The sequence below is a fragment of the Balaenoptera acutorostrata genome, chromosome X (assembly GCF_949987535.1).
Source record: "Balaenoptera acutorostrata chromosome X, mBalAcu1.1, whole genome shotgun sequence".
Classification (NCBI taxonomy): Eukaryota; Metazoa; Chordata; class Mammalia; order Artiodactyla; family Balaenopteridae; genus Balaenoptera; species Balaenoptera acutorostrata.
Genome location: NC_080085.1, coordinates 132240366 through 132265432, shown reverse-complemented (window position 1 = coordinate 132265432; position 25067 = coordinate 132240366). Strand labels below are relative to the sequence as shown.

General features: G+C 56.8%; 2 protein-coding genes and 1 long non-coding RNA gene across 11 annotated transcripts; 1 reads left to right on the top strand and 2 right to left on the bottom strand.

The window, feature by feature from the left end:
• Nucleotides 1–130: 130 nt before the first annotated feature.
• ATP6AP1 (ATPase H+ transporting accessory protein 1) lies at nt 131–7504 on the bottom strand. The gene is made up of 10 exons (XM_007185523.2): nt 7285–7504; nt 6910–7036; nt 4469–4543; nt 4006–4199; nt 3574–3614; nt 2695–2780; nt 2049–2290; nt 1518–1565; nt 1205–1436; nt 131–986 (listed from the first exon to the last, which is right to left on the bottom strand). Exons 1-10 carry the CDS (start codon nt 7434–7436, stop codon nt 777–779), a joined length of 1407 nt encoding a protein of 468 aa, XP_007185585.2. The 5' UTR covers nt 7437–7504; the 3' UTR covers nt 131–776.
• A 163-nt stretch (nt 7505–7667) lies between these two features.
• Nucleotides 7668–14249, top strand: LOC130706384 (uncharacterized). Its single transcript, XR_009006662.1, has 2 exons — nt 7668–8059; nt 12127–14249. It is a non-coding gene; the product is annotated as an uncharacterized LOC130706384 (long non-coding RNA).
• A 449-nt stretch (nt 14250–14698) lies between these two features.
• Nucleotides 14699–22240, bottom strand: TAFAZZIN (tafazzin, phospholipid-lysophospholipid transacylase). 9 transcript variants are annotated; one of them, XM_057538014.1, is made up of 10 exons: nt 21790–22239; nt 21492–21620; nt 20423–20468; nt 20093–20178; nt 16772–16852; nt 16624–16665; nt 16345–16407; nt 16147–16199; nt 15680–15757; nt 14699–15092 (listed from the first exon to the last, which is right to left on the bottom strand). In XM_057538014.1, the coding sequence occupies exons 1-10, from the start codon at nt 21896–21898 to the stop codon at nt 15009–15011; spliced, it is 771 nt and encodes a 256-aa protein (XP_057393997.1). In that variant the 5' UTR covers nt 21899–22239; the 3' UTR covers nt 14699–15008. The 9 variants fall into 9 exon arrangements, 6 of the variants coding, with proteins under 6 accessions (XP_057393997.1, XP_057393995.1, XP_057393996.1 ...); XM_057538013.1 differs by lacking the exon at nt 14699–15092 and adding an exon at nt 15316–15558; XR_009006635.1 differs by lacking the exon at nt 14699–15092 and adding an exon at nt 15499–15558 and having other exon boundaries at nt 16345–16513; nt 21790–22240.
• Nucleotides 22241–25067: the final 2827 nt, after the last annotated feature.

The window sequence follows — 25067 nt, the reverse complement described above, 5'->3', positions numbered from 1 at the left end:
TGCGAGACCTTCCCGCCTCCCTCTTGGTCGCGCTAGGCTACGGGTACATTCGCACGCCTCCTCCGGCAGCCCTCAGCCAAGCGCATCCTCCCTTGTGCCCAGCGCAGAAATGAGTAACAAGAGGCCCAAGCATGGCGACCCGTCTTTATTTTATTAGGAAGGAAACCGCGAGCACCCCAGGCTCCTGCCAGGCACCCAGTGATCACACCCAGCCCCCCTGCCATGGAGGTCCCTTCCTTCTCAGACCAAAAAAAAAAAAAAACCCCAGTGCACTGCTTATCCTTAGCACAACATCACCAAAAAACAATAACACCAGCCAAGCAGGACAGACAGTTAAATAGTACTTCCACACCCCCCAAACTCAGGGAACTTCCAGCTCCTGGCTGCTACAAGGAGCCCCATAGAGCCTGGGGAGGGAGCACCGGCTACACAACAGCACTATAAACAGCAAGGGGCGAAGGCGGAGAGATGAGAATAAATAAGGAGAAAGGGGGAGGAGGACGGGCCCTAGAACTCACGGCCCCTTCCTTCACAATGACCAAGCCTGGGAAATGTGCCTACTATCTACGCAGAATACATACACCTTGGTGATAGAGGTGGGGAGTGGGCAGCCCAGGGAAGACCCTCAGCAGGTGGAACAGAGAGCCAGACAGGCTGAGGGGAGCCAGGAGTCATGCTACCGTAGGAAGAGGGGAAGCCCTCCTGCCCAGCATGCCTCTGGTGGGAACGCGACGACCTGGACACCAGCACGCCCTCAACCCCCCACAGGCGCAGGGTCACACGATCTGGGTCAAAGCTATGGTGGGGCCCTTGTGGTCGTCAAAGCGGTCCATGGTCTTGAGGCTGAGGATCATGTGCAAGCCGTAGGTGAAGATGAAGAGCATGAACAGGGAGGTGAGCAGCCCCATCCAGATGCCCGGGGAGAAGAAGCCTGCACAGTCACTGGCGTAGGAGAACTGCTCACCTGTCACGTTGAAGGCCTGGATCTGGGGGGCAGAAAGCACCGAGTGGCCCCACACAGGGAGGCCCAGTAAGGGTGTGGGAGCACCAAGGGGACAGGACTCTCAACTACATTCCCAAGCCCTAACCCCAACCCAAAGGACACTGAGACTCTTCAGGCCTCTGCTCCCCCAGCCCCTCCCAGTACTGGGCTACCTCCAACCTGGGCTCCCCACCTCCAGGCGCGGTCCCTCCCCCTTCCTACCTGGAAGTCCTGAAAAGTCATCTGCCAGAGAGAGGGCTGTGTGCCGGGCACGAGGAGATTGCCATTCTTGTTCAGACTGCTGACGTACTCGCAGTGGAAGGAATAGATGCTGGGCCCTGTGACCTGGGACGCATTGAAGTAGGCGACGGAGCCGTTGCTGTGGATTTCAAGGCGCTCCAGGGTAAACCAGTGTCGGGCGGACACCGGGTAGAAGCGGTTAGCCAGAATGAACCTGGGGGAGGCCGTGGAGGTGTCAGGCAGCTGGAGAGGCCGGAGCCGCACGAGCCCACCTGCACCTGCCTCTCGGACTCACCTGAATGTCACCGTGGTACCAAAGAGCTGTTCATAGGTCAGCACAAGACTGCGGAGTCAGAGGAAGAGGTGAGTTATCAGGCTCTGGGATGGCCTTGAGCATCTTAGAGCAAGTTCCTCAGGTATCCTTCTACCTAAGCTGTACGGGGTCCTCACAGCCACCTGAAGAGGCAGTGCCTCCACTTGACAGATAGGAAAACTGAGGCCCCATCACACCCTAAGTCAGGAACCAGCCAGCACACAGGTTCCCTACCTCCAGCTGAGAGCTCCTCCCTCTGGTTCCCCTGAAACCACGGCCACTCCCTTCAGCTCCCCCTTGGGATTGCTGAGGCTGCTCAAGGGGAAGCAGCAGGATCCAAGGTGTTAAGCACCGAGGTCGGGCCAAGGACGAGAAGGCGTGAGGAGGCGGAACTCTGAACAACGCCCACTCAGGAGCCCTCCGCCAGCCTCCCCCCGCCACAATGCCACCTGCATCCCCACGGCGAACAGCCCCCAACACATACCCCCCCAGTGGCATGTACTTCGCCCTTACCTGGCAACGGAGTCATTCCAGAAGGAGCCGGTCAGGTTGAGGCGGTCCTGATCCCCAAAGGTGAGGGAGGTCAGGTCCTTCCAGTGGTCCCTATATGCCACCGAGAAGTTTTGGGCCCAGAACAGGATCCGGGGAGCAGTGTCGTTGTAACTCACAGGGGAAAAGATCATAGGCGATGCCGACTGTCTTTGCAGCAGCTGGCGACCCAGACCCCTAGCCACCAAGGCTACATCGCGGGCCACCTGCAGAAAGAGCCCACAAGCCTTCTCTCAACAGCCCTGGTTCTCTCAGCAGGCCCTGAGCCAAGCGGCCTGCCCTCGCGGTCCCCGCGGGGCACTCTCTCCACCATCGCAAGTCCCACCAGCCACGCTCACACTCAAAGCTTCCTTTGGGAAGCTTTCCCCTGGTGGCCCCTAAGCCTGTGTGAGGTTTCTCGTCTCTGCACCTTAGGAACACTTGGACTTATGGTCCGAATACGCCAGCCAGTAAGGCTGTTGGGGTGAGATGGGCAGCGGCCGCCTGGAAGGAGGAAGCAGGACTTCACGGCTCATGCACGCCCCCCGCCCCGACATCTGCCCAGAGGAGAAGCCGGCCCCCCTCCAGGCCCCCGGCCACACCTCCCGGAGCCCCGGGCAAGGGCACGTACCCTAGGAGGGCGGACTGCCGTGAGGGCCGCCGTGTACGGAACGTCTTCCGACTTGAGCACGCTCAGCACCTGCCCGATGACCTCATCTGAGGAGCAACGGGGAGAGCAGAGAAGCAAGTCGCAGGCGGCCACTCACGGCCACGCTCCCCCTGCCCACGAGAACCCATTTGACTGTGGCGCGGCAGAGGCAAGGCTGGGCCCTTCCATGCACCCTCTCGGCGCCGCCTCTGCACGGTGCTCAGTGGGGTCGCCGTGTCGAGGTGGGGCGCACCGGACGTCTGCCCTGCGCAGTCCCCACACACCAGCACCCGGCACGTCCTCTGGTGGGACGCTGAGACCCTCGCAACCTTCACTAGTGTTCACTGTTTCCAGCAGCCGCTTCTCACCATCCCCCCAGCCCCAGCCTCCCCCGGCCACCATGGCCCCAGTCACTGAGTCCCTAATGCCACACCCTAACTCAGCGGAAGGAGGAGAGACAGACAGACACAGAAAACTCCAACTCCACCCCCGGAAAGTGTCCAGTGACTTTGCCAGGAGGAATGACTGTCCTTTACAGCCAAAGGAAGACCAGTCCTCGGAACTGTTTTTTGAAACGTTGCTGGTATATTCAAGCCCAAACCCTAGGATTCAGGCCGCCTGAGTGGAAACTGGCCCCAGGCGGCACGCAGAAGGCCCCTGGACATCCAACAGCTCTGCCAGGCTGGGCCCAGCCAGAGAGGGCTGAGGCCTGGGGACCGGCGGGGCCCTGCTCAGCTGGCCGGTTGCTGCCAAGAAGCAGGGGGGCCACCCTGGGAGGGCGGAGGGGCTGAGGAGCACGGGCTCCTTGTGGCCGAGGGTGGGATGAGGACAGAAAGCGCGCCCCGCCCCGCCCCCGCTCACCATTGCCTGTGAGCACTTCCTTCGGCGCCATCAGACCCGAGCTAGGGAAGAGACAGAACGTTAGAGGCGCCCAAATCCAAATGGCCGCCGCCGCCCTGGGCTGCCGTCCTTGCCTGGTAGCCCCGCCACCTAGCACGCTCGAGCTGGGGGGGCTCACTCCCACCACCGGCACCTTTGCTCACCTCACAGCCCTGCCTGGAATCCCCCGGCCCTCCTCCTCCAGCTTCGGAGTCCCGCTCAAGTCCCTGCCACCTGCCCCGTGTATGGTCCCCGCTAGGCGGGCCGGCTCCCCGCCAGCAAGGCCCACGTCCGCCTCGTCCGGCCACACAGGCACCTTCTGGGAGGGCCTCAAGGTGCTAACGGGAGGACTGCTCCCCTTGGCTGAGCTGCGCCACCGGAGCCTGGGCCCTGAGGCTAGAGGCTGGGCCGTACCTGGCCGTGTAGGGCAGGCGGAGGAGCAGCAAGGCCGGGAGGCTGGCGTTGAGCTTCAGCTCCCGAAGCGTGGCCAGGTCCACGTGCAGGGGGCTGGCCCCGAGCTTCTCCTGCAGGTAAGTGGTCAGAGTGCTGACCGCGTACCAGTCGACGGCCGGAAGCACCAGAGAGGAGGGGGCCAGGTCCAGGGCATTCTGGGGACAGAGGGGCAGGCGAGAGGATGAGTTAGCAAGGGGCCAGGAGACCTGGGCCAGCCTCCCAGACCTCTCTGGGAAGCCACGCCCACACCCACACCAGCTCTCATTCCAGGTGGCAAAGAAAACACGCCACACCCCTGGCCCTGACACTAAGGCCTTTCTACCTTCAGCCAGCATCTCTGGCTCCTGAGGGGATGGTTCTTACTGTGCTGGGAGGGGGGGCGCAGGATGGCCTCCAGGGCCTGCAGCTGGGAGAGGACCCTTACCTCCAGGTTAGAGAAGGCACTGTCCTGCTTGTTTCCAAACACGCCACCGTATGCTGTGAAGTCCTCAATGCTCAGCTAGTAGGGAAGCAGGGAGACGGCCTCAGAACGCTGGGCTAGGGCCAGGGCAGGGGGCAGACACCTTCCCTGTGCATTTGCAGGGCCAGCAAAATCTCATTTAGAGTCAAATTTGATCTGTTCCGAAGAGTGAGCGAGGGTACATTTTAGGGGTGGGGTGGGGCGGTGGAAGGTTCTCTTTTCTCCGGCACCCTCTTGGCAGGGTGAGGGAACAAGGAAGGTGGTCACGGGGTTGGAAGGAAGTCTGTGGGCAGCTGATTCACGGTAACCTCGGGAGTAAGAGTCAGCCGCCCCCCGCAAGCAGACAGGAGGAGCTGCGGAGGGAAGAGGGAAGCTGTAGGGAGGAGCTGGGGGGCAGCCAGGAGCACTGACTGCACGCCCCCCAGGGCAGAAGTCAGAGACAAGGAGAGCCTGCACGCCAGCTGCCACAGGTAGAGCCGCGTCCATTCGGTCTGGATGAGACCCTTTGCAAAGGAGGGGGAGAAGTGCCCCTCCCTGCCTGGTTTTGGTGGAAGGCGAGAGAGAGGTGAGGATCTCATAACGTGCTGGAGAAAGCACTGCAGTCTTCTGAGCTCTCTGGACCACAGTAACCCCAAGCCCGTCCCTCTTCCTCTGCAACCTAGAGGTGTCCTTCAACCTCTGCCCCTCCATCCCAACTCCCAGCTTCCTCTGGCTTTTCCCAGTTAGGCCCAGAGGAGATCTTAATCAGCTTCCCTAACCTCATCCTGTTTAGTATACATACTTGCCCGGCCTCCTCTCCCTTCTGGGCAGGAATCTTGACCCTGTCTGGCCACCTAAGCTCTCATTCTGAAAGCCCAGGAACCACCGCTGTGTCCTCATGGCACTCCCTGCTCGAAATCACCCAAGGCTTCCTGCCACATTTAGAACTGCAACCAACGTCTTCCCCCCTTGTCTCCTGGTTCCTTGGCTGACCATCTCCTACCCCTTTCTCTCGCTCACTATTCTCCAGCCACACCAGCTCTTCCACGGGCTCACCAGGAGCGCTCCTTGCCCAGGGCCTTTGCACCTGCTGTTACCTCTGTCAGGAATGCCCTTCCCCCACAGCCACACGGCTCCATCCCTCCCTCCACTTAGATCTCTGCTCAGATATCACCTCCCCAGCGAGCGCTTGCCTGGTCACCCTTATCTTAAACAGCATTGCCAGTCACTCTGTTCCCTTAGTCTGCTTCCTTCTCTAAGGACTACAGAACTGACATTGTATCATACACCAACTTAGCATTTACCTGTCACCCTCACGAGAGTGTCAGCTTCTCCAGGGTAGGGGCTTGGGTTATTCTCACTGCTGTGTCCCCAACACTTAATACCTGGTACACAGTAGGTAGTCCATATTTGACAAATGAATGAATTGAAGGAATGCCACAAGACAGGGTGGGGATGCCAGCTAAACGTTTTACATGGCCTATGAGGAATGCTCCTCACAGCCCTCTGATGTCAGTGGTGTCTTCATTTTACAGATGCGGAAAGGGGCATTTGCAGAGTATTTCACGTGTCCAAAGGCCGGTAAGTAGTATAACTAGAACTGAGTTCCAGTCTGACTACATTATTTACCACCTCCTGGAAGGACTACAGGCCAGCACAGCCGCCACCACCTGCCCACAGAACGACAGAGCAAGACCAAAAGGGGAATGAACCATACAGGCCACCAATGAGGAACAGACAAGCAGAAGCTCGATAACCTCCCAAACGACAATCCTACACTGCCCTCGAACCTTCTTGTGGTCTACAGGCCTGCTTTGGGAGCATAAAGACCCAGATGGGAGGGTAAACAGTGTGCTGGATATGAGCACAAACCTGGGGTGGAGGGGTGTCCAACAGACTCAGGCTGGAACCAGCTGTGGCTTGCACAAGCCACACAACTTCAGCCAATCCTTCCTTGGCAGTAAAACCAAGATAATGACATCAGCTTAGCATAGTGCGAATGAAGCACTCAGTAAGTGATCATTCTTCGATTCTCTCCCTCACGATGATTACAGTTAGAATCACGACTCTGCCACCCATTAGCTGTGTGACCTTGGGTAAGTCATTTGCCATCCTTGGGCATCACTCTTCTGATCTGTAAAGAGGGTTCATCATCCCCACCATGTAGAGTAGATCAGATAAGGGTCTGGCACTCACTGGGCATCTGGCCTCTGACCCTTTACTTCCCCCAATCAAGTGGGTGCCATTTCAAGGCCCTCACCATTCCCACTGAACGTTCTCCTACATGCCTTCCCAAGGGAGGAACCACACCTCCCTAGAGTTGGGACAAGGTCACTGAAGCCTCTCTTGAGGAATGGGCCTCAGTGTCCTGGGAGGGGGGGCCTGCCTGCCTCCTGATGACCGAGAGAGGGCTGTGGCAGGCGCACCTTGTCCTGAAGGAAAAGCAGCACGTTGCGGGGGCCCAGCTCCAGGGCGGGGTCTAAGTAGGTAGAGAGCTGCATGTCGCTGGTGATATGGCCCTCGTGGGTGTCGGCCGCAGGAGCCCAGAGGTCTCTGGCAGGGGATTAGAAGAGGTGCTGTCAAGCGGGGGCTCATGGCTTGAGATCGGAAACCCACGGGCTCCCAGCTTGATGCGTGGGGCCCAGAGCTCAGACCCAGCCCACTCGCTATGGAGCCGCCGAGCAAGGGACAGTCCCCCTCTGGGCCCCGCCGCCCCTCGCCAAGGAGAGCCCCGGAGTCGGGCGAGGGCACCTCAGCCGCCGCGGCGCGCAGCGCAGCCCGCCCCGGCCCGCCCCGCTCACCGGTCACTCGACCACAGCACCAGCGGCACCTGCTGCTCCGACGCCGCCGCCGCCGCCGCCACCATCACCAGCGGCAGCCATGGCATCTGCCAGAGCGCCAGGGCCCGCCGCATCCCCGCCCGCACTCGATCCACCGCGGTCGCCGCCATCATAACCTCTCAGCCTCCACTGCCTGGACCCGCCGCGGCCGCCGCAGATCAGGTGACCGTCGCCCCCGCCCGAGCTCCGCCTCGAGCCGCCATTGACCCGGGCGCAAGACCGCTTTCCATACCCTCAGATGATTGGACGAAGTGGATGCCACTCAGAGCCGCTCCTTTTCACTGGTTGGCTGTACGTGTCTCCAGGCGCGCACGCTCCAAGTAGGAAAGAGGGTGGAACCGAGCTCCGCCGGCTCCTACAGCCTCCTGCACCTCTGCGGACGCCGCGGGTTCCAACCCTGCAGAAAGGAACGGAGCGGAGTGGGCTCTGCTGGTTTCCATACGCACAGCTTCCCCTTTCCCTGTTTTAATCTTTTTAATGCTTAAAGTAGCAAGAGTGGTTTCTTTCTCCTGCAGATGGACCTTCTCCTGCAGATGGACCCTCCTTTATACAGGTAAGGAGAGAAGAGGACGCCCAGGATAGCGTCCAGAGGAACACCAGCACTTACTACGGGCAGGGAGGAGGAGGATCCAGAAGAGAGCTCGGAGAAGGGGCATCACAGAGAAGGGGAAAACCCAGGGAAGTTTCAAGCACACCATGGTTAACAACGTCATTCTCGACTGCTGCCAGGAAGCAGGTAAGATGAGGACAGAAAACTTTCTTGTACTTAGCAACACCAGTTTGGTGAGAGCGATGTCAGTGTGAGGAAGTGGAGACACGGTATAGATTGTCCTTTCTCGAAGTTTGCCTTAAAGAGAGGAAAGAGACAGAGTGACAGCTAGAGTCAGAAGATGAGAGATACCACCTCAAATAAATTGGGAGACTTTCATCTTTTTCTGTGCCATTTTAAAAGATTTATTTATTTATTTGGTTGCGCCAGGCCTTAGTTGCAACAGGCGTGCTCCTTAGCTGCGGCATGTGAACTCTTAGTTGCGGCATGCATGTGGGATCTAGTTCCCTGACCAGGGATCGAACCCCAGCCCCCTGCATTGGGAGCATGGAGTCTTACCCACTGCACCACCAGGGAAGTCCCTTTCTGTGCCATTTTTTGTTTCTCATATTAGTGACCATTGAAATCTCGCGGGTGAGTATATGGGTGTTCACTGTAAGCTTTTTTTGACCTTGGTACATGTACTGGGTTGAAGAGTATCCCCCTAAAATTCATGTGTATCCAGAACTTGTAAATGTCACTTTATTTGGAAACAGGATCTTTGCAGATGTGATCAAAATAAGGTCATGCTGGATTAGGGTGGGCCCTAAATCCAGTGACTAGTGTCCTTACAAGAAGAGAGAAATTTAGACACAGACACACAGGGAAGAAGGCCAACTGATGATGGAGACAGAGTTTTGCAGCTGCCAACTGAGGAACTCCTGGAGCCACCAGAAGCTGGAAGAGGCAAGGAAAGATTCTTCCCTAGAGCTTTCAGAGAGAGCACAGCCCTGTTGACTTTGGACTTCTAGCTTCCAGAACTGGGAGAGAATAAATTTCTGTTGGTTTAAGCCTGCCAGTTTGTGGTAATCTGTATGGCAGCCCTGGGAAACTAACACACTATATGTTTGATATTTTTCATAATAAAACATATAGGGAGGGACTTCCCTGGTGGCGCAGTGGTTAGGAATCCGCCTGCCAATGCAGGGGACATGGGTTCAAGCCCTGGTCCGGGAAGATCCTACATGCCGCGGAGCAACTAAGCCCGTGTGCCACAACTACTGAGCCTGTGCTCTAGAGCCCACAAGCCACAACTACCGAGCCCACGTGCCACAGCTACTGAAGCCCACGCACCTAGAGCCTGTGTTCCGCAACAAGAGAAGCCACCGCAATGAGAAGCCTGCGCACCACAACGAAGAGTAGCCCCCGGGCTTCCCTGGTGGCGCAGTGGTTAGGAATCCGCCGGCCAATGCAGGGGACACGGGTTCGTGCCCCGGTCCGGGAAGATCCCACATGCCGCGGAGCGGCTAGGCCCATGAGCCACAACTACTGAGCCTGCGCGTCTGGAGCCTGTGCTCCGCAACGGGAGAGGCCGCGACAGTGAGAGGCCGCGACAGTGAGAGGCCCACGCACCGCAATGAAGAGTGGCCCCCGCTCGCCACAACTGGAGAAAGCCCTTGCACAGAAACGAAGACCCAACACAGCCAAAAATAAATAAATAAATAAATAAATTTATAAAAAAAAAAAAAAAAGAGTAGCCCCCGCTCGCCACAACTAGAGAAAGCCCACGCGTAGCAACAAAGACCCAATGCAGCCAAAGATAAATAAATAAATAAATTTATTAGAAAATATATATAGAGAGAGAGAGAGATGAAAATTTAATCAGGCCCATTGCTGGCAAGGATGTTAGGAAATAGAGTCTCACCTACACAGTGGTGAGAGTATCAATTGGTAGAACTTTTTTGGAGGATGATTTGGCAGCATCTAACAAACTAAAACGTGTATGACCTTTAACCAAGCAGTCTCCCTCTTAGGGATCCATTCAGCAGAAATACTCAGCCAAGCACAAGATGCACATACAAAGAGATCCATTGCAGCGCCATTTGTAGTTGCAAAGATGTGGGCACTTGTGACTAGACACCGGGACACTGTGCCCCGCCACTGCTGCTGCCGCCCCTGCCCCTCAAACACCATCTCCTTGGCAGGATTCGATCTGCGTGCGGAACCCTCAATGCAGCACAGGAAAGCACACCAGAAGGGGGACTAGATGCTGGGAGCCGCCACACCGTGTACACAATGACTCCCACCCAGCCCCACGGAGCTGACAGACCATTGATCACCTGCACTTGTCTGAGAAACTGCTTATGAGATTGTAGTCATGGTTGTCACACATGTGGCTCGGACTAAGACAGTGGCAGTTGAGCTGAAGACAGGAGGTGGGCTTGCCATGGTCGGGGAGGACAGTGGCTGAAGGCGGCTCTTGGATGTCTCTGAGTTGGGGACAGTTAAGTTTGGGTTGTTTGTGGGGCCCCCAACTGGCCATGTCCGGGCCAGCTGAGGGGAGAGGTTTGTGCTGGAGCTTGCTGTGTCCCCAGAACCCTGGGAGAGGTTGGAAGTCCTAGTGCCATGATCTGATTTGTATTTGAAAAGGCGGATCTGGCTGTGGGAGCAGAGCAGATTATAGGGATGGGAGTGCCAGCAGAAACCAGGAGGAGGCTGTCGCCATGATCTGGGAGAAAGATGATGGGGGCCTGGCCAGGGTAATGGAGGGGCAGAGAGGGAAGGCGAAAGAGACTGCAGAGGTCGCTGCCTCAGTGTTGGTGCGGGACTGAGGTTCGACCAGGTGGCATGATGGTGGGGCAAGGGCCCCAGGAGCATCTGAAGTGAGAGGTCGAAGCCAGGGCAGCCAGCGGGGGGTGGGGAAACCAGATCCCCGCATGCTCAAGTCCTTCCCTGGCCTTGCTCTTGCTCTCACGCGCTTCCCTGGGGGTCAGTTGCATCCCCTCGGTCTGTCATTCCGTCACTCACCAAAGTCCTAGAAATCTTGCTCGGCCCAGCGCCTGGGGGGGAAAAAAATGAGGACCCCCAATTGGGGCATCACAGTAAAGTCAAAGTCCTCCAGGCCCAGGACAGACCCGGCAAGGGACACATTTTGAGAGGAAAGTTCTATAATGATGCCACAGGAGTGAAAGCTGTCGAGGGAAGGGACAGAGGCCCCAGGGATCAGAACAGTGACACAGGGTGACAAGAGGGGCTGATGGGACTTCTGTGGTGGTCCAGTAGCTAAGGCTCTGCGCTCCCAATGCAGGGGGCCCAGGTTCGACCCCGGTCAGGGAACTCGATCCCACATGCCACAACTAAAGACCCCGCATGCTGCAACTAAAGATCCCACATGCCGCAACTAAGACCCGATGCAGCCAAATAAATAAATAAATATTAAAAAAAAAAAAGAGGAGCCCATGGCCATGGGCAGACTTAGGAACACAAAGGGCACCATTTAAATAAAGTTTCAAGGCAAAAACTTTCTCAAAAGTGTGACCTTGGTGGCCAGCAGTCTCTTGCTCACCATCTTTAAGGGAGAAAGTCCCGTGGCTACTTTTCTTCTTCCCTCAGTTCCCGGAGGTCCCTGGAGTGGTGACCCTCGAGGCTTCCTGAAGCGGTTGCTATGGGCCAGGCACTGACTCAGACTCGGACCCTGCCCCTCAAGTTCACAATCTGATCTGGAGGAGATGCAGAATAGTGGGTCACAACCCAGGGTGATGGATGTTCAAAAGGGGGAGACACAGGGCTGGGAGGGAGGCACAAAGAGGGGCACCACCTGAGTCTGCTTTGACCACAAGGTGACATCTAAGCTGAGTCACTCACTAAATGTTGATAGCGCCCACAAGCACCTTCTGTCCGGTGCTTCATTTTTAGGGTAAAAGCATTTCTTCATTAAAACCTTTCTGGGCCCTCATCATCTCCATGTCTTCTTAAATTGTTTTAATATAATATTGGACACACCCCAAAATACGTGTAATATCTGTGTGCTACATAGATTACATATGTTACATAGACACGTGTGGCCTGTGTCTTACATACGTTACACATGATACGTTATTGTATGTGAAATATACAATAAAAGGAGCCCTCATCACCCACCCCAGACTTCACAGAGCGCTGCCAGTTCCTGGGCAAGAATCTGTCTCCCCCAATCCCTTTTTCCTGCCTCACGCCCAGAAGTAATAGCTACCCTGAATTTGCTGTTTATCATTCTCTCTTTATTTCTCTTACAGGTTGACCACTAAACAGTCTAGTGCTCAGTCTGCTCATACTTGAGCTTGACGAAATGGCATCGTCCTGCTCGTAGTCCTGCGCAGGGGACGCAGGTGGCATCGTGCCATCCTTGCTAGTCTGGTGGTGAGCCTTCCGCGACCCCTGGTTTCACTCTCCCCTTGGCAGATGCCGGTGCTCCCTACTGGCCCTGTTTGCCAGGAGACTTTTCATGACCTACGAACGCAAGATGTCTCAGGGGCCGTGGCAAACGGCACCGTCGTTCACAGTGATTCAGTCTCCCCCTTCCCTTAGGAGCACCCCTCCTTGCCCATCGCCAGCCAGGAGACACACTGGAAGAGGCAGGTTCCAGGGCACCCCACCGTAGCTGGGATCCGGGGATCAGGAGACCACCAGGGGCCCTGTGTTACAACACCTGCACAGCAAGTGACTAGGCACTGGAACGTTGCTGCTGAAACCCTGAACTCCATGCTATGCTGGGTGTGAGACAGGTGAAGGGGCGGGAAGGGCGCCACCTCCTCACCCCTGCATCCCACGTCATCTTGAGTGTGTCCCCAGGCAAGGTGGAGTCCACACCCTGAGCCTGCTCACCCAGACCACTGCTCAGCCCTCCCAGGCTTGCCTTCCCCACACACTCCTTGCCCCCCACCCCTACGCTGGCCAAAAAAAGAAAAGTTGCAAAATCCAGGTGTACGGCGCAATGACTTAGCAAGGCAAACACTCACTTGGCGTCACCCAAGTCAAGAACTCAAATGTCTACCTCCCCAAACCCCGTCATCCCTCCCATCACTTCCTTCTCCCTTCCACCAAAGTGACCACAAACCTGATTTTTGTGGTAATCTCTTTGGTTTTTATAATTTTACCAATTGTGTCAGTCCGTCCAGGATGCTATGACAAAGTACCACAGACTGTGGTGTTTATAAACAGCAGAAGTTTATTGCTCACAGTTCCTGAGACTGGAAGTCAGAAATTAGGGTGCCATCAGGGTGGGGGAAGGCCCTCTTCCGGGTTGCAGACTTCTCATTGTATCCTCACTGGTGGAAGGGGTGAGGGAACTCTCTGGAGCTTCTTTTATAAGGGCACTAATCCCATCATGAGGACCTCACCCCCATGACCTCATGACCTAAGCACCTCCCACAGGCCCCACCTCCTAATACCATTAGGGGATTAGGTTTCAGTGAATTTGGAGGGGACACAAACATCCAGGCCATCGCACGAGATAAGCAGGCATCCCTCAATATGATGATTTTGTTTTGTCTGTTTTCGGACTTTATATAAATGGAATTATTCAGTATTACATTTTGTGTCTAGATTCTGTGCTCAAAATTGGGAGGTTAGGGACTTCCCTGGCGGCCCAGTGGGTAAGACTCCACGTTCCCAGTGCAGGGGGCCCGGGTTTGATCCCTGGTCGGGAAACTAGATCCCGCAAGCCGCAACTAAGAAGTCCGCATGCCACAACGAAGATCCTGCATGCTGCAACTGAGACCTGGTGCAGCCAAAATAAATAAATATTTTAAAAAATTGGGAGGTTAATGTGAGTCATTGCATAACAGTGACATGACGGCTATTCCCCTAGATAGATATTCTGCCAGTCATTGAGCCCTTCTAGTGTTGAGAGACATTTGAGTGGTTTCCCACTTTAGCTAGCATGGCTAGTGGTGCTGCCAATCCTTACGTATGTGGTGCACATATACGTGCATTTCAATGGGTATATGTATCAGGTCATAGAGTGTATGTACTGGGTTGAATAGTGTCCCCCCAAATTCATGTCCACCTGGAACCTCAGAATGTGACTTTATTTGGAAAAAGGATCTTTGTGAGTATAATTAGTTAAGATGAGGTCATAGTGGAGTAGCGAGCCCTAATCCAGCGAATGGTGTCCTTATAAGAAGAGAAAAAGAGACACACAGACACAGAGAAGAGGCCATACAAAGCTGGAAGCAGAGATTGGAGTGAACTTGTGTCTTCAAGCCAAGGAACACCAAGGATTGCTGGCCACCACTGGAAGCTAGGAGAGAGGCAGATCCCTCTTCAGGGCCCCCAGAAGGAGCCAACCCTGCCGTTACCCTGACCTTGGACTTCTGACCTCCAGAATTGTGAGAGAATAAATCTTTTGTTGTCTTAACCCTACCGGTTTAGGGTGCTTTGTTACTGCAGTTACAGCAAACTCATACAGTACATGTATTTTCAGCTCTGCCATTGTGTTTCCTCTTCTATGAAATGCCTGCTCACATCAGTCTTCCCGTTTTTCTATCCGATTGTTTATCCTTTTACTGATTTATAGGAGTTATTTATTTATGCTGGGTGTGAGCCCTGCATTGGTTACATGTATTACAAATCTTTGGGTTTTGAAGCAAGTCCATTAACCTCGCTCTGCATCCTTTGCAGAATGAGATTAATCCCTACTTTTGCAAGGTTGTATGGGGATTATAGACAATGACGGAAGTCTTAGGTGACTGGTACACACTGAGAGCCCATCTGGTCAAGTGCTCTTGATGTGCCCAGAGCTCTAAGGTCCAGCCTTCCTGTCCAGAGGGTCACCTCCCACCCCCACCCCTACAGAGAGGCCAGATGTAAAAGAGCACAACACAGATGCTTTATTGTTTATAAAACATGAAAACCCAGGCCCCAGGGGATTCAAGTGACACCAGGGAGGCGGAAAGGACGGAGAAGTCGGTGGGCCCCAGCATGGGGGCAAGGGGCCGGGTCTTGGGCCCTTGCTGCAGGCTCCACTTGGCTGGGCTCCACTTCTGGGAAAGGGCAGCTCTTCTACCTGCAGCCCAGGGCTGGGCCCTGCCCGAGGGTCCCACGCCTGTGGGGAGCGTGGGCAGAAGGAAGACGTGGCTGACGGCCATCCCTGAGGAAGTGGTGAGCAGCTCCTGGATCAGGGCAGGCGGGTAGAAGCCAGGCCTGGCCACCGCCCCGCTTCTACTACCCTCCTCCAGTGCCCGGCCCTGGGAGAGAACACCTTGAAGGCAAGAAGGAAGGAGGCCCCTGCCTAAATGTCTTCCTCCCTGCGTGGCCAAGTGGGAGGAGCAGCTGAGACCCTTCTTTCAGCTGAAGAACCACAGAGGAGCTGGAACGCTCACCAACTAGGAGAGGGCACCCGTTAAGGGTTCTGTACAAATCTGTCTAAAAAACCGTATCTGAGCTCAAAGCATCAGTCCATCCCCCAGCCCAGCCCTGTGTAGGGCGAGAACCCAAAGGCGGCACCGATCGCCCGGCAGCGGGACTCGGGTCCCAGAGCTGCCTCTGTCCCAGGCCTCGCCGCCCCTCCCCGCCCCGGCTCCAGTCCAAGAGGAAGCCGGGGCAGGGTCTGGGCGGGGTGGTGCCTATCTCCCGGCCTGCAGGTGGTTGTGGAGCTGCTCGGCCTGGCTCTTCAGGCGCTGGAATTCCTCCTGGATGAAGTCCGTCAGGGCTTTGCGAATCTCCACCTGAGGGGAAGGACTGGGGCTGGCCTGCAGCCCTCAGGGAGCTTCGCCCAGGGTCCCTGGGAGGCCAAGGGCACTGGGATGGGCTAGGACAGCTCTGGGATGGCCTGGGGGAGAAACTCACAGCTGACTTGTTCTCTGCCCGGAGCCGCTCAAGCACAGGCAGGGCACTGAAGGGCTTCCCAATCAGCACGGTGATTTTCTGTGGGGAGACGGGCCACTGGTGGGTGACAGGAGCGGGGGGTGCCCACAGCCCCAGCACCCTGGGGAGCCAGAGGCCAAATCCTGTCCCCACCTTGCTGAGTACTCCCTCGGGTCCACTCTAACCTCTCTAAAATGAGGTAGTTGGGCTCAGTGACATCCAAGGGCCATCGCAGTGCCGGGGTCCATGCCCTAGTCATCCCATCCTGTCCTGTCCCAATCCCAAGGCCTGCCCCTGCCCCGGCCTTGGTGCCAGGAAGCCCCCCACCCTGCTTCACTCCATTCCCCCTGCTGCAGCCTCCTGAATCTGGCCTCAGTGGTGCTGAGTGGGAGTCACGGGGCAGATGGCAGACAGACAGACAGACAGACAAGGTCAGCAGCCCTACCCACCTGTCCAAAGCGGGGGAAGTAGGGCGGGCTGTTAGGAAGGACGTCGTTCATTCCTGTAGCACAGCAGACAGAAGGCTGGGAAGCAGGTGTGGGGTGGAGCAGGGCAGCCCGGGCACCCCCTCTCTGCCACCCAGAGGAGACCCACCCGCCAACACCACCGAGCGAAGCCCCTCTCCCTGGGCCGCAGCCTTGGCTCACCGACATGCCACAGCGGCAGAATGACAGGATTGAGGTGACATTCGGCGATCAGGCGTCCGATTCCTACCCCAGGGAGAGGCAGGAATGGTGGCATGAGCGGAGCTTCGGTGCCAGCCTACGGCCGGGGCCATGCCTGCCCTCCCCCAGCAGCTGCCCTGGGCCAGCACGTCTGCAAGGCAAGCCCTCGTCTCGGCGCCTGCCCTTCTCGCTGCCCCCAACGTGCTCCTCTGCCCCAGCTGCCACAGTCCAACCCAGCCAGGGAGGGCCAGTGGCTCTTACCCCACTTGAAGCGCAGGAACTCGGAGCTCATGTTCACTTTCCCTGTTGAGAGACAGGATGGAGGTGAGGCTTGGGGGCTGCCGGGCGGTGGCGGGGGGGCAGTCCCACCCGTATTCTTGAGGGTCACGGCCCTGCCAGCCCCACTGACCTTCCGGGAAGATGTGCACCCAGTCCCCGTGGTTGAGCTTCTCCAAAATGAAATCCATTCCCTTCTGGTAGACGCCATCTCCTGCCAAGAGGCAGTCCCTCCCTTCAGTCTCCATCCTCCAGGGCCCCTCCTCCGCCCTCCCTGGGCGCAAAGCAGCAGCTCCCCATCCCCCAGCGGGTGGCCCACACGAACACCTTCCAAGGCCGGTCCCTCTCGGGCCTGCTCAGCCGCCTTCCTGATTGGGCTCTTGGAGCTTTAGGATGAGCCACCCCTGGGGCGAGCCTACCATTTGCTGCCTCTGGCCCAGTCTGTTCGTGATTTCCAGCCTCACGAGGGCCCCAGATTCTGGACAGCGACCCTTTCCCCGGGGTCTCTGCCAGGCCAGTTCCCGCAGCCACTCCTCACAGGCCCCCCAGCCCTTCCTGAGCCCTCAGCCTCTGCTGGCCCTGCCTCCTGCTGGCCCCTTCCTTGAAGGGCTCCCCCTGAAAAGTAGACTCACCCTCAGCCAGGCCTCTCGGGCACGGGAGAACATTTGACGGAACACAGTGTCACTGAGAGCTGGGGAAAACTCAAACCTGCTACATGGGAAACAGCAGGGTTGAGCCGCCCCCAATGCTAGCAACACTCGCCTTGGAGTTGCCCTGAGACCACGACACTGGACCCAGGTGGCCCGGTGGTCAGCAACAACACAGACATGAATGCCTAATGCCGCATGCTGGCTCTTGACTTGGAGGCACGTGGGGGCAATCTGTACCCACGCGCAGTAAGAGCCTCACTCGTCAACCTTGTCCGTAGAGTGGACGGAGACAGAGGAGGGGGGAGGTTGAAGAAGCGGGGTAAATATCCTTATGTTATCAAGCAAGGAGTAGAGAGCCGCATCACAAAGAGGGAGACAGACAGACAGACTGACACCGGGACTATTTGGGCCAATGCACTAAGAAATGGACTTTCAACCTGTTCTGTGCAAGGCGGAGTCTTTGGAAGGTGCTAGATAGGGATCCAGGAGTCTCAACCCAACCCAAATGGGAACCCGGCCCGGCAGCTCCCTCGGGGGCTGGAGCTGGGGAGCAGTCACCCACTGCAGTTTCTCAGGGTGTCGCGGCTGAGAGCAGCAGTTTCGCTACCTGGGCTCGCATTAGCCGGTAGGGGTGGGCTGCAGGGGCGCAGGCTCCCGCTCTACAAAACCCCACTGGTGCAACCGAGCCATCCAGCTTGGAATCAAAATTTACAAATACCGTGCTTTGGGAGCAACACTTCATAATGTTTAGCTTTTGCAAATGCTACTTCTACTCACTTGTATAGCTCGTGCAAGATCACTCTGACACTTCACGTCCTATCACAAGGCCTATGCTTGGGGGGAAAGGGGAATTTTCTGGAACACAGAAGCAACATATGCCAGATACTTCCTTTGCTTCAGTACGTGTTGTTAGATCTTTGCTGCATGTCAAATGCATTTGAGAAACAGCTTGTCCCTGCCCACTTTCTCTCACCAGAAGGTGCTTAGGATTAAGATTTCACGTGCTGCTTTTATTGTGCAATAAAACTTAGATGCGGGTCAAAAAGAAGAATGAGACTAGAAGTGGACATGGAAGGCCTCTGAGGTCGCAGAAAGGAGGAACTGAGACTCAGGGATGGGGTACACGAGCAGAGTCGCCACCTCTCAGAGCAGTGCATGATAAACAACGCCATGGTCACTTGCCGTGACGTTGTAGCCTCTGCTTGTGTTTTAGTGAAAGGAAGCAGCCTCCAAAAGCAGCAAAAAGAGAAAGTGTTCCAGGTGGCTATCTCTGGGGAGTAACCAGGTCTGCGGATCTGGAGGGTGGGCGCTGCAGCTTTTCGTTAAAGAACCTTGTTTATTATTTGAGGTTACTTTATTGGATTTTACCATGTTTTACTTCCATCTACTAGAAGTAAGATTTCCCTGACCTCCAATGCCCTTTGGTTACTTCCTCTTCACAACCCAACCTCTGGGAGGAGTGGCCAGCCCGCTGTCCACCCCGCGCCCCGCCCCGAAGCTCCTGTGGCCGTCAGTCCAGAGAAACGGCTTCTCCAGGGTCACCGGAGGCTTCCACAGTACCGAGGGGCCCTGCTTTGCTTCTTTCCTCTCTGGCCACTGCTCTCTGCTGTCTTGGTGGCTCATGTCTCCTTCTGTGCTGAGGTGCTGTCCTGGGCCCCTGCTCTCTCCGTGCTCTCCCCGTCTACGATCTCAGTTGTATGTTTGTGACTTTGTTTGCGGTTGAGTTCCGGTATCTTTATTCCCAAGCGTTCTTTTGAGTTCCAGAGCTGCGCATCTCACTGTCTCTGGACCGCTCGCCTCCTCAGGTGACAGGCCCCTCTCAAGCGCCATGCTGCCTTCCCCTAGTCCCATCCTCCCAGTGGCTCACCGTTTCCAGACATCACCTAGTGTCATCTTTGCATTTCCTTTTCCTCGCCCCCTCCTACACCCAACCTATCAAGTCCTGTCCACTCCGCCTCCAGAGCGTATCCCAAAGCCGCCTCATCTCTGCTCTCCGTGGTGACCACCAGAGGCCCAGCTACAATCCTCGACCCCGCTTCTGCCCTCCAGGCACACTGCAGCCGGGGGCTCTCTCTCTAACCACACTCGAAAGCCCCGTCACTACCCTGATGAGAAAATGGAGTCCAAATTCTTCACATGATTGTTCCAGAACCTTCACTTTCAGCCTGCAATGCACATTTTCTACCTTTATCACGTACCTCTCCAGTGTCTGCTACATGCTTCCCGTGTCTAGGATGCCTTTCCTTTCATATTCTCCCTGGAAAAACCCTGCTTCCCCAGAGGAAAAAGCAACCTGGATTTGAATCCTGGCTTTGCCACCTCTTGCCCTGTGACCTTGGGCCAGCACCTTTATCCCTCTGAGCCCCTTTGTCTGGAGAAGGGGGATGAAAATGGGCCCTACCTCCGGAAGCTGAGAGGTGCTGAGTAATTACTCAACGTCACACCCCTCACCCTACAGCACAGGCCACCACCATCACACACTGATGACGCCACACTGCCGTCAGTGAGTCTCTCTCAGCAACGTCCTCAAGAGAAGGAACCGGGGATAACGCCTCGTCCACTTCTAACACCGGAGCCGGGGGCACACAATCCTCAGGCAGTCGCAGGGAATGGAGTGCTCTCCAAGAAGCCACCGCCACCCCTCCCGCCGCAGGATGAAGCTAGGCCTCACGCGAGTGAGGCAGCGGCCCCCGGCTCCCTGTCCCAGCAGGGTCCCTCCACTCCCAGCACTGCCAAGCCAGAGGCACGGGCCACCAGTCTCCCGGCCCCAAGGGAGGCCAGAGAAGCCCCCAGAAGCACCTCACCTCGGCACACGGGCACGCACTTGCCCAAGCTGAAGAAGTGGGAGTGCAGCTCCTTGGTGAAACAGATGTCTGCGGCCGCGGGGGTCCTGGAGCGGGGACAGACGCGGTCACCGTGGCCTCCCCTGCACCCTGCTTCTCTGCCCTGCTCCCAGCATGAGGCCTGACATCGTGGGCAGTGCAGAATGGAGGCACAGGGGGGCCTGCGGGGCCCCACCCCGTGCCCTGCCTGGACTGCTGGAGGCTCCTCCTGGGCACAGTAGGGGGAGGGCAGACCTGGGCAGAGACGGGTGAAGCCTGCCAGCCCACCACGAGGGGCCCACTGCTCCTCACCAACGCATCAACTTCAGGTTCCAGATGTGGCGGAGTTTCAGGATCCCTGGAGAAGGAGAGGAAAGGCTTCATGCCCCAACTTACCTTGTACCTAGGGGGCGCCGATTTCTGTCACCCTGTTTCGGGGAATGAGGGACATGGACAGCAGCACTACCATTTCCCTACGGCCCAAAGTGGCATCTTCCCGACCCTTGGGCTGGACCCCCAAGTTCTCCCTGGCCCCTCCCTCTCTCTCACCCCCTACGTCTTATTAGTCACCACAGCTGGTCTGCCTACCTCCCCGATACATTCTGACGCTGCCTATTCTTCTACCCATTCCCCCATTGTCACTGCCACACCCCTGGTCCAGGTTACTGGATGGCTCTAGAGCCTCCTTCCTGGTCTCCTGGAATCTGCCTGTGGCACCCTGCGGGCCATGCTCTGCCCGGCGGCAAGGGTGAGCTATGAAAGGCTCTGATTTGACCAAATGGCTCCCCACGAGCTCTACCTCCTAGTCTATAACCTCCTGAGTTCAGCAGTGGGAGCCCCGGGCACCCCTGTAACCAGCCATCTGGGTTACTGGAGCCAAGCCACTCTCTGTGAAGTCAGCAGAGCAGGAACTTCTAGGTGGGGAAGCCAGCTCCCAAACGAGGCTGGTGGAAGGCTACAAACCCAGCCTGGGGCAAACCTGGAAACAGGACACAGGTCTTCCAGCCCCTAGCCCAGAGTTGCCTTGACAGGACACTCTGTGGTCCTCAGATTTATTCCCAAGGCTCTCTGGAACCGTCAACAGTTTAGAGAATGGAGGGTCTCACACATTGGGCCTGATACATCAGAGTAAAGAAGCTGTCAGACCTTGCCCTGCAGCCATTCCCTCCAAATATCTGAGGCCCTCTCCAAATTACACTCCCTAGGAGGATGCTGAAGGGGCCACAAATCAAACTTTCATCCCTGGGGCAGGACATCCCAGAAACAGGAGTGCCAGAGCTATGCAAAGCAGCCCGTGAGGAGTGAGTTTGTTCTGCTTGTGTTTGGCCCTGCCCCAGGTTCCCTCCTTGCTTCCCCAAACCCAGCACACTGGCCCGTGTACCCCAGAGATGAGGGTCATCCATGCAGGACTGGTGATTGGACACCGTGATGAGGGGCGTGGCTGGGCCTCGGTTCTCGATGAGCTCGTACAGCACCTCCTTGTTGTGGACGGTGAGGTGGTTCATGCACTCTGGCGGGAGAGGGGAAGGGTCGGGATCTTGGCCTCCTTTCCGGGGAGCCCAGGGCTCCCCCCACCCCCGGCCAAGCCAGCCCCTGCCAGCGCCCCCAACCCCGAACACCAACTCTGGTTGGGCGTGGAGACCCGTGGCCAACCCTGCCTCGGCTTTGGGTCCACTCACTGGTCCAGAAGCAGCTGTAGGTGCCCACCAAGCCCATGACGACGCTGCTGGCCAGGGTCCAGGTGAGCGGCGGCACCGCGGGGAACGGCCATTTCACATGTAGGGGCATCTCCCCCCCCGACCAAGCTTCCCCCACCGCCCCCGGCGGCCCGGCGCTCCCCCTGCCCTGGGGCAGGCTGTGGGGCTACTCTAGGTCTGTGTCCTCAACCGCTCGGGGAATGGGTCCCTAACAGGCCCGCGCCACAGACGGGCGCCGCGGCTCGGCGCGACAGGGGACTCGACCAAGGTCACCTAGTGGGTCAGGCCAGAACCGGGCCCGGCCCCGATCTCTCGCCACACACTAGCCGCCCTGGAGCCAGGACACGGGGTGCGCCCTGAGGACCTAGCGCGGACGGGGGCAATAGCCGCGAGGCCCCCGCACCCGCCGGAAAGCGAGCCTGCGACGGCGCCGGGCTCTACCGCCGTCTGTCGCAAAACGCGCCCGGGCCGCTTGACGGCAGCGGGGGCGGGCCCGCGGGCCACGTGGCCCCGCCCCGCTCCGGAGCAGTCCGGATTTGAGGCTGCAGTCTGGCTGCAGGTCCGTTTTGTCTCATTAGTTCCTCCCTGGTAAAGGCTCCGTGAGTAACACGGGCTGCGCAGCACGATTACCTGACACCACGCAAGATCAGGGCTAGCTTCCCTGGTGGTGCAGTGGTTAGGAGTCCGCTTGCCAATGCTGGGGGACCCGGGTTTGAGCCCTGGTTAGGGAAGAACCCACATGCCGCGGAGCAGCTAAGCCCACGTGCTACAACTATTGAAGCCCGCGCGCCTAGAGCCCGTGCTCCACAACAAGAGAAGCCACTGCAATGAGAAGCCCGTGCACTGCGCGCAGCAACGAAGACCCAATGCAGCCAAAAATAAATAAATAAAATAAATTTATTAAAAAAAAAAAAAAGATCGGGACTGGCGGAGCACTTTTACTTTAGTTTTTTTCTCCCTTTGTTTTCATTAATTTCATATAACATGGAATTAACCATTTTATAGTATTTTATAGCATTTTATATTCATACATTATTTTATGTATGTAACATATGTAATGTTATATGTTGTATATGTTACATTATGTAATTTTACATAATTAGCTACATACAATTTATTTTTTTAAAAAATTAATTTATTAATTTATTAATTTATTTATTTTTGGCTGCGTTGGGTCTTCGTTGCTGCACGCGGGCTTTCTCTAGTTGCTGTGAGCGGGAGCTACTCTTCGTTGTGGTGTGCGGGCTTCTCATTGCGGCGGCTTCTCTTGTTGTGGAGCATGGGCTCTAGGTGCACGGGCTTCAGTAGTTGCAGAATGCAGGCTCAGTAGTTGTGGCTCGTGGGCTCTAGAGCGCAGGCTCAGTAGTTGTGGCGCACGAGCTTAGTTGCTCCGTGGCATGTGGGATCTTCCCAGACCCAGGGCTCGAACCCATGTCCCCTGCATTGGCAGGCAGGTTCTTAACCCCTGCGCCACCAGGGAAGTCCCCATACAATTTATTTAATTTTTTAAATTAATTAAGTTATTTTTGGTTGCATTGGGTCTTCGTTGCTGCGCGTGGGCTTTCTCTAGTTGCATGGAGCGGGGGCTACTCTTCCGTTGCGGTGCGCGGGCTTCTCACTGCGGCAGCTTCTCTTGTTGCGGAGCGTGGGCTCTAGGCACGAGGGCTTCAGTAATTGTGGCACGCGGGCTTCAGTAGTTGTGGCTCGTGGGCTCTAGAGTGCAGGCTCAGTAGTTGTGGCACATGGCTTAGTTGCTCCGCGGCATGTGGGATCTTCCCGGACCAGGGCTCGAACCCGTGTCCCCTGCATTGGCAGGCGGATTCTTAACCACTGTGCCACCAGGGAAGCCCTACAATTTTATATAATCACAATATTACAGCATTGTACTATACGAATGTATGTATGTAATATAATGTAACATGTGATGCAATATGTAATATATAGTGGTATATAACATACAATAGGAAATACTATATATATTACAGTATTTTATATCGTTTAGTACACCCTCAGTGTTGTCAAGCACCACCTCTAACTAGGTCCAAACATGTTCATCACCCCAAAAAGAAAGCCCTGTAGTCGTTAAGCAGTCTATTTTTTATTTTTAAAGCAAAGTATAATTTTATTGATTAAAAAATATTTTTCCCGGGAATTTCCTGGCGGTCCAGTGGTTAGGAGTCGGTGCTCTCACTGCGGAGGGCCTGGGTTCAATCCCTGGTCCAGAACTAAGATCCAGCAAGACGCGGAAAAATAAAAAAATTCCCAATCTTCGGCTCATCACCACCCCAAATCCATTAGCACGTAGGTCCTGCCAACGGGGACATTGCCCCGAAGACCGCACTGCAACCATCCAGTAAGGACCCATCGCCCGCCCGCAGACACCGCCTGAGTCCCCCACTTGTCCCAGCAGCGACAGTGCAGGACCCCCACGGGGCACTGAGCTGCCAGCGCTCTAATCTCTCAGGTACAGTTTTTTAGTCCGCCCTCGGCTTCCACCACCATGGCCAGTTCCTGCGCCGACTGTCGCTCGCTTTGGGTATTCAGAGCGCTCAGAAGTGCGCAGCCACACCGGGCCCGGCCCGAGGACTTGGAGAGAAGGCTCTTGTCCTCGGGGGTGCCCAGGCTCGCCGCGGGGCTTCCCTCTGTCGGGCACACGCTCCAGCTCTGGGGTCTTCCCCACCGTATCCTTCCTGCAGGCGGCCGGGGACGGGGGCTGAGCACCGGGCCTGGGAGAGCGCAGAACGGAGTCTGCGCTCGGGCGCCCGCAGCCCCTCGCCGCGGGCCCTGGGCACAGGCAAAACTCTGACTCACAGCTCGGTCATCTGCTCAAACCCTCCCCCGCCTTCGCCTCCGCTAGCGCCCTGTCCCACCCGGGCGGGGTCTGGTGGGAAAGTGGGCGGCCAGGTCCGCGCCAGGCCCGCTGCCCAACCTCCCTGCGGCCTCCGGGGCGGAGCCAGGGCCGGGCCCGCCCACCAGGAAGGGTGGGGCTGCCGAACCAGCCCTGACGGGTGGGGAGAGTTGAGAGCCTGTACCTCTTTTTTTGTCTGCGGTCTCTGCCCAGGCAGACGCTGTGATTCCGTGGGGAGTCGCGATCCGCTCACAGCACAGGAAGGTGGTGTGGAGACGACCCGGTCTGTGCAGGTATGGGAGCCCTCTGGCCAGAGGGAAGGAGGAAGTTGCCCCCAGCCTGTGAGGGAAGGCGAGAGGGGAAGGGAATCCCAGGGCTGGGGCTAAGGGCTGGTGTTGGGAGCCCGGACCGA

What these genes read in the sequence shown, in the direction of transcription:
- TAFAZZIN (XM_057538012.1), bottom strand. Translation starts at nt 21,898, where the DNA reads ATGCCCCTACATGTGAAATGGCCGTTCCCCGCGGTGCCGCCGCTCACC. An exon ending in TCTGCCGCTGTGGCATGTCG is followed by an intron (nt 16,200 to 16,344) that starts GTGAGCCAAGGC and finishes GCTGTGCTACAG; the next exon opens with GAATGAACGACGTCCTTCCT. An exon ending in ACTTCCCCCGCTTTGGACAG is followed by an intron (nt 15,758 to 16,146) that starts GTGGGTAGGGCT and finishes GTCTCCCCACAG; the next exon opens with AAAATCACCGTGCTGATTGG.
- ATP6AP1 (XM_007185523.2), bottom strand. Translation starts at nt 7,436, where the DNA reads ATGATGGCGGCGACCGCGGTGGATCGAGTGCGGGCGGGGATGCGGCGG. An exon ending in CGCCTGCCCTACACGGCCAG is followed by an intron (nt 3,615 to 4,005) that starts GTACGGCCCAGC and finishes TCTCTTCCCTAG; the next exon opens with CTCGGGTCTGATGGCGCCGA. An exon ending in GGAAGTGCTCACAGGCAATG is followed by an intron (nt 2,781 to 3,573) that starts GTGAGCGGGGGC and finishes GTTGCTCCTCAG; the next exon opens with ATGAGGTCATCGGGCAGGTG.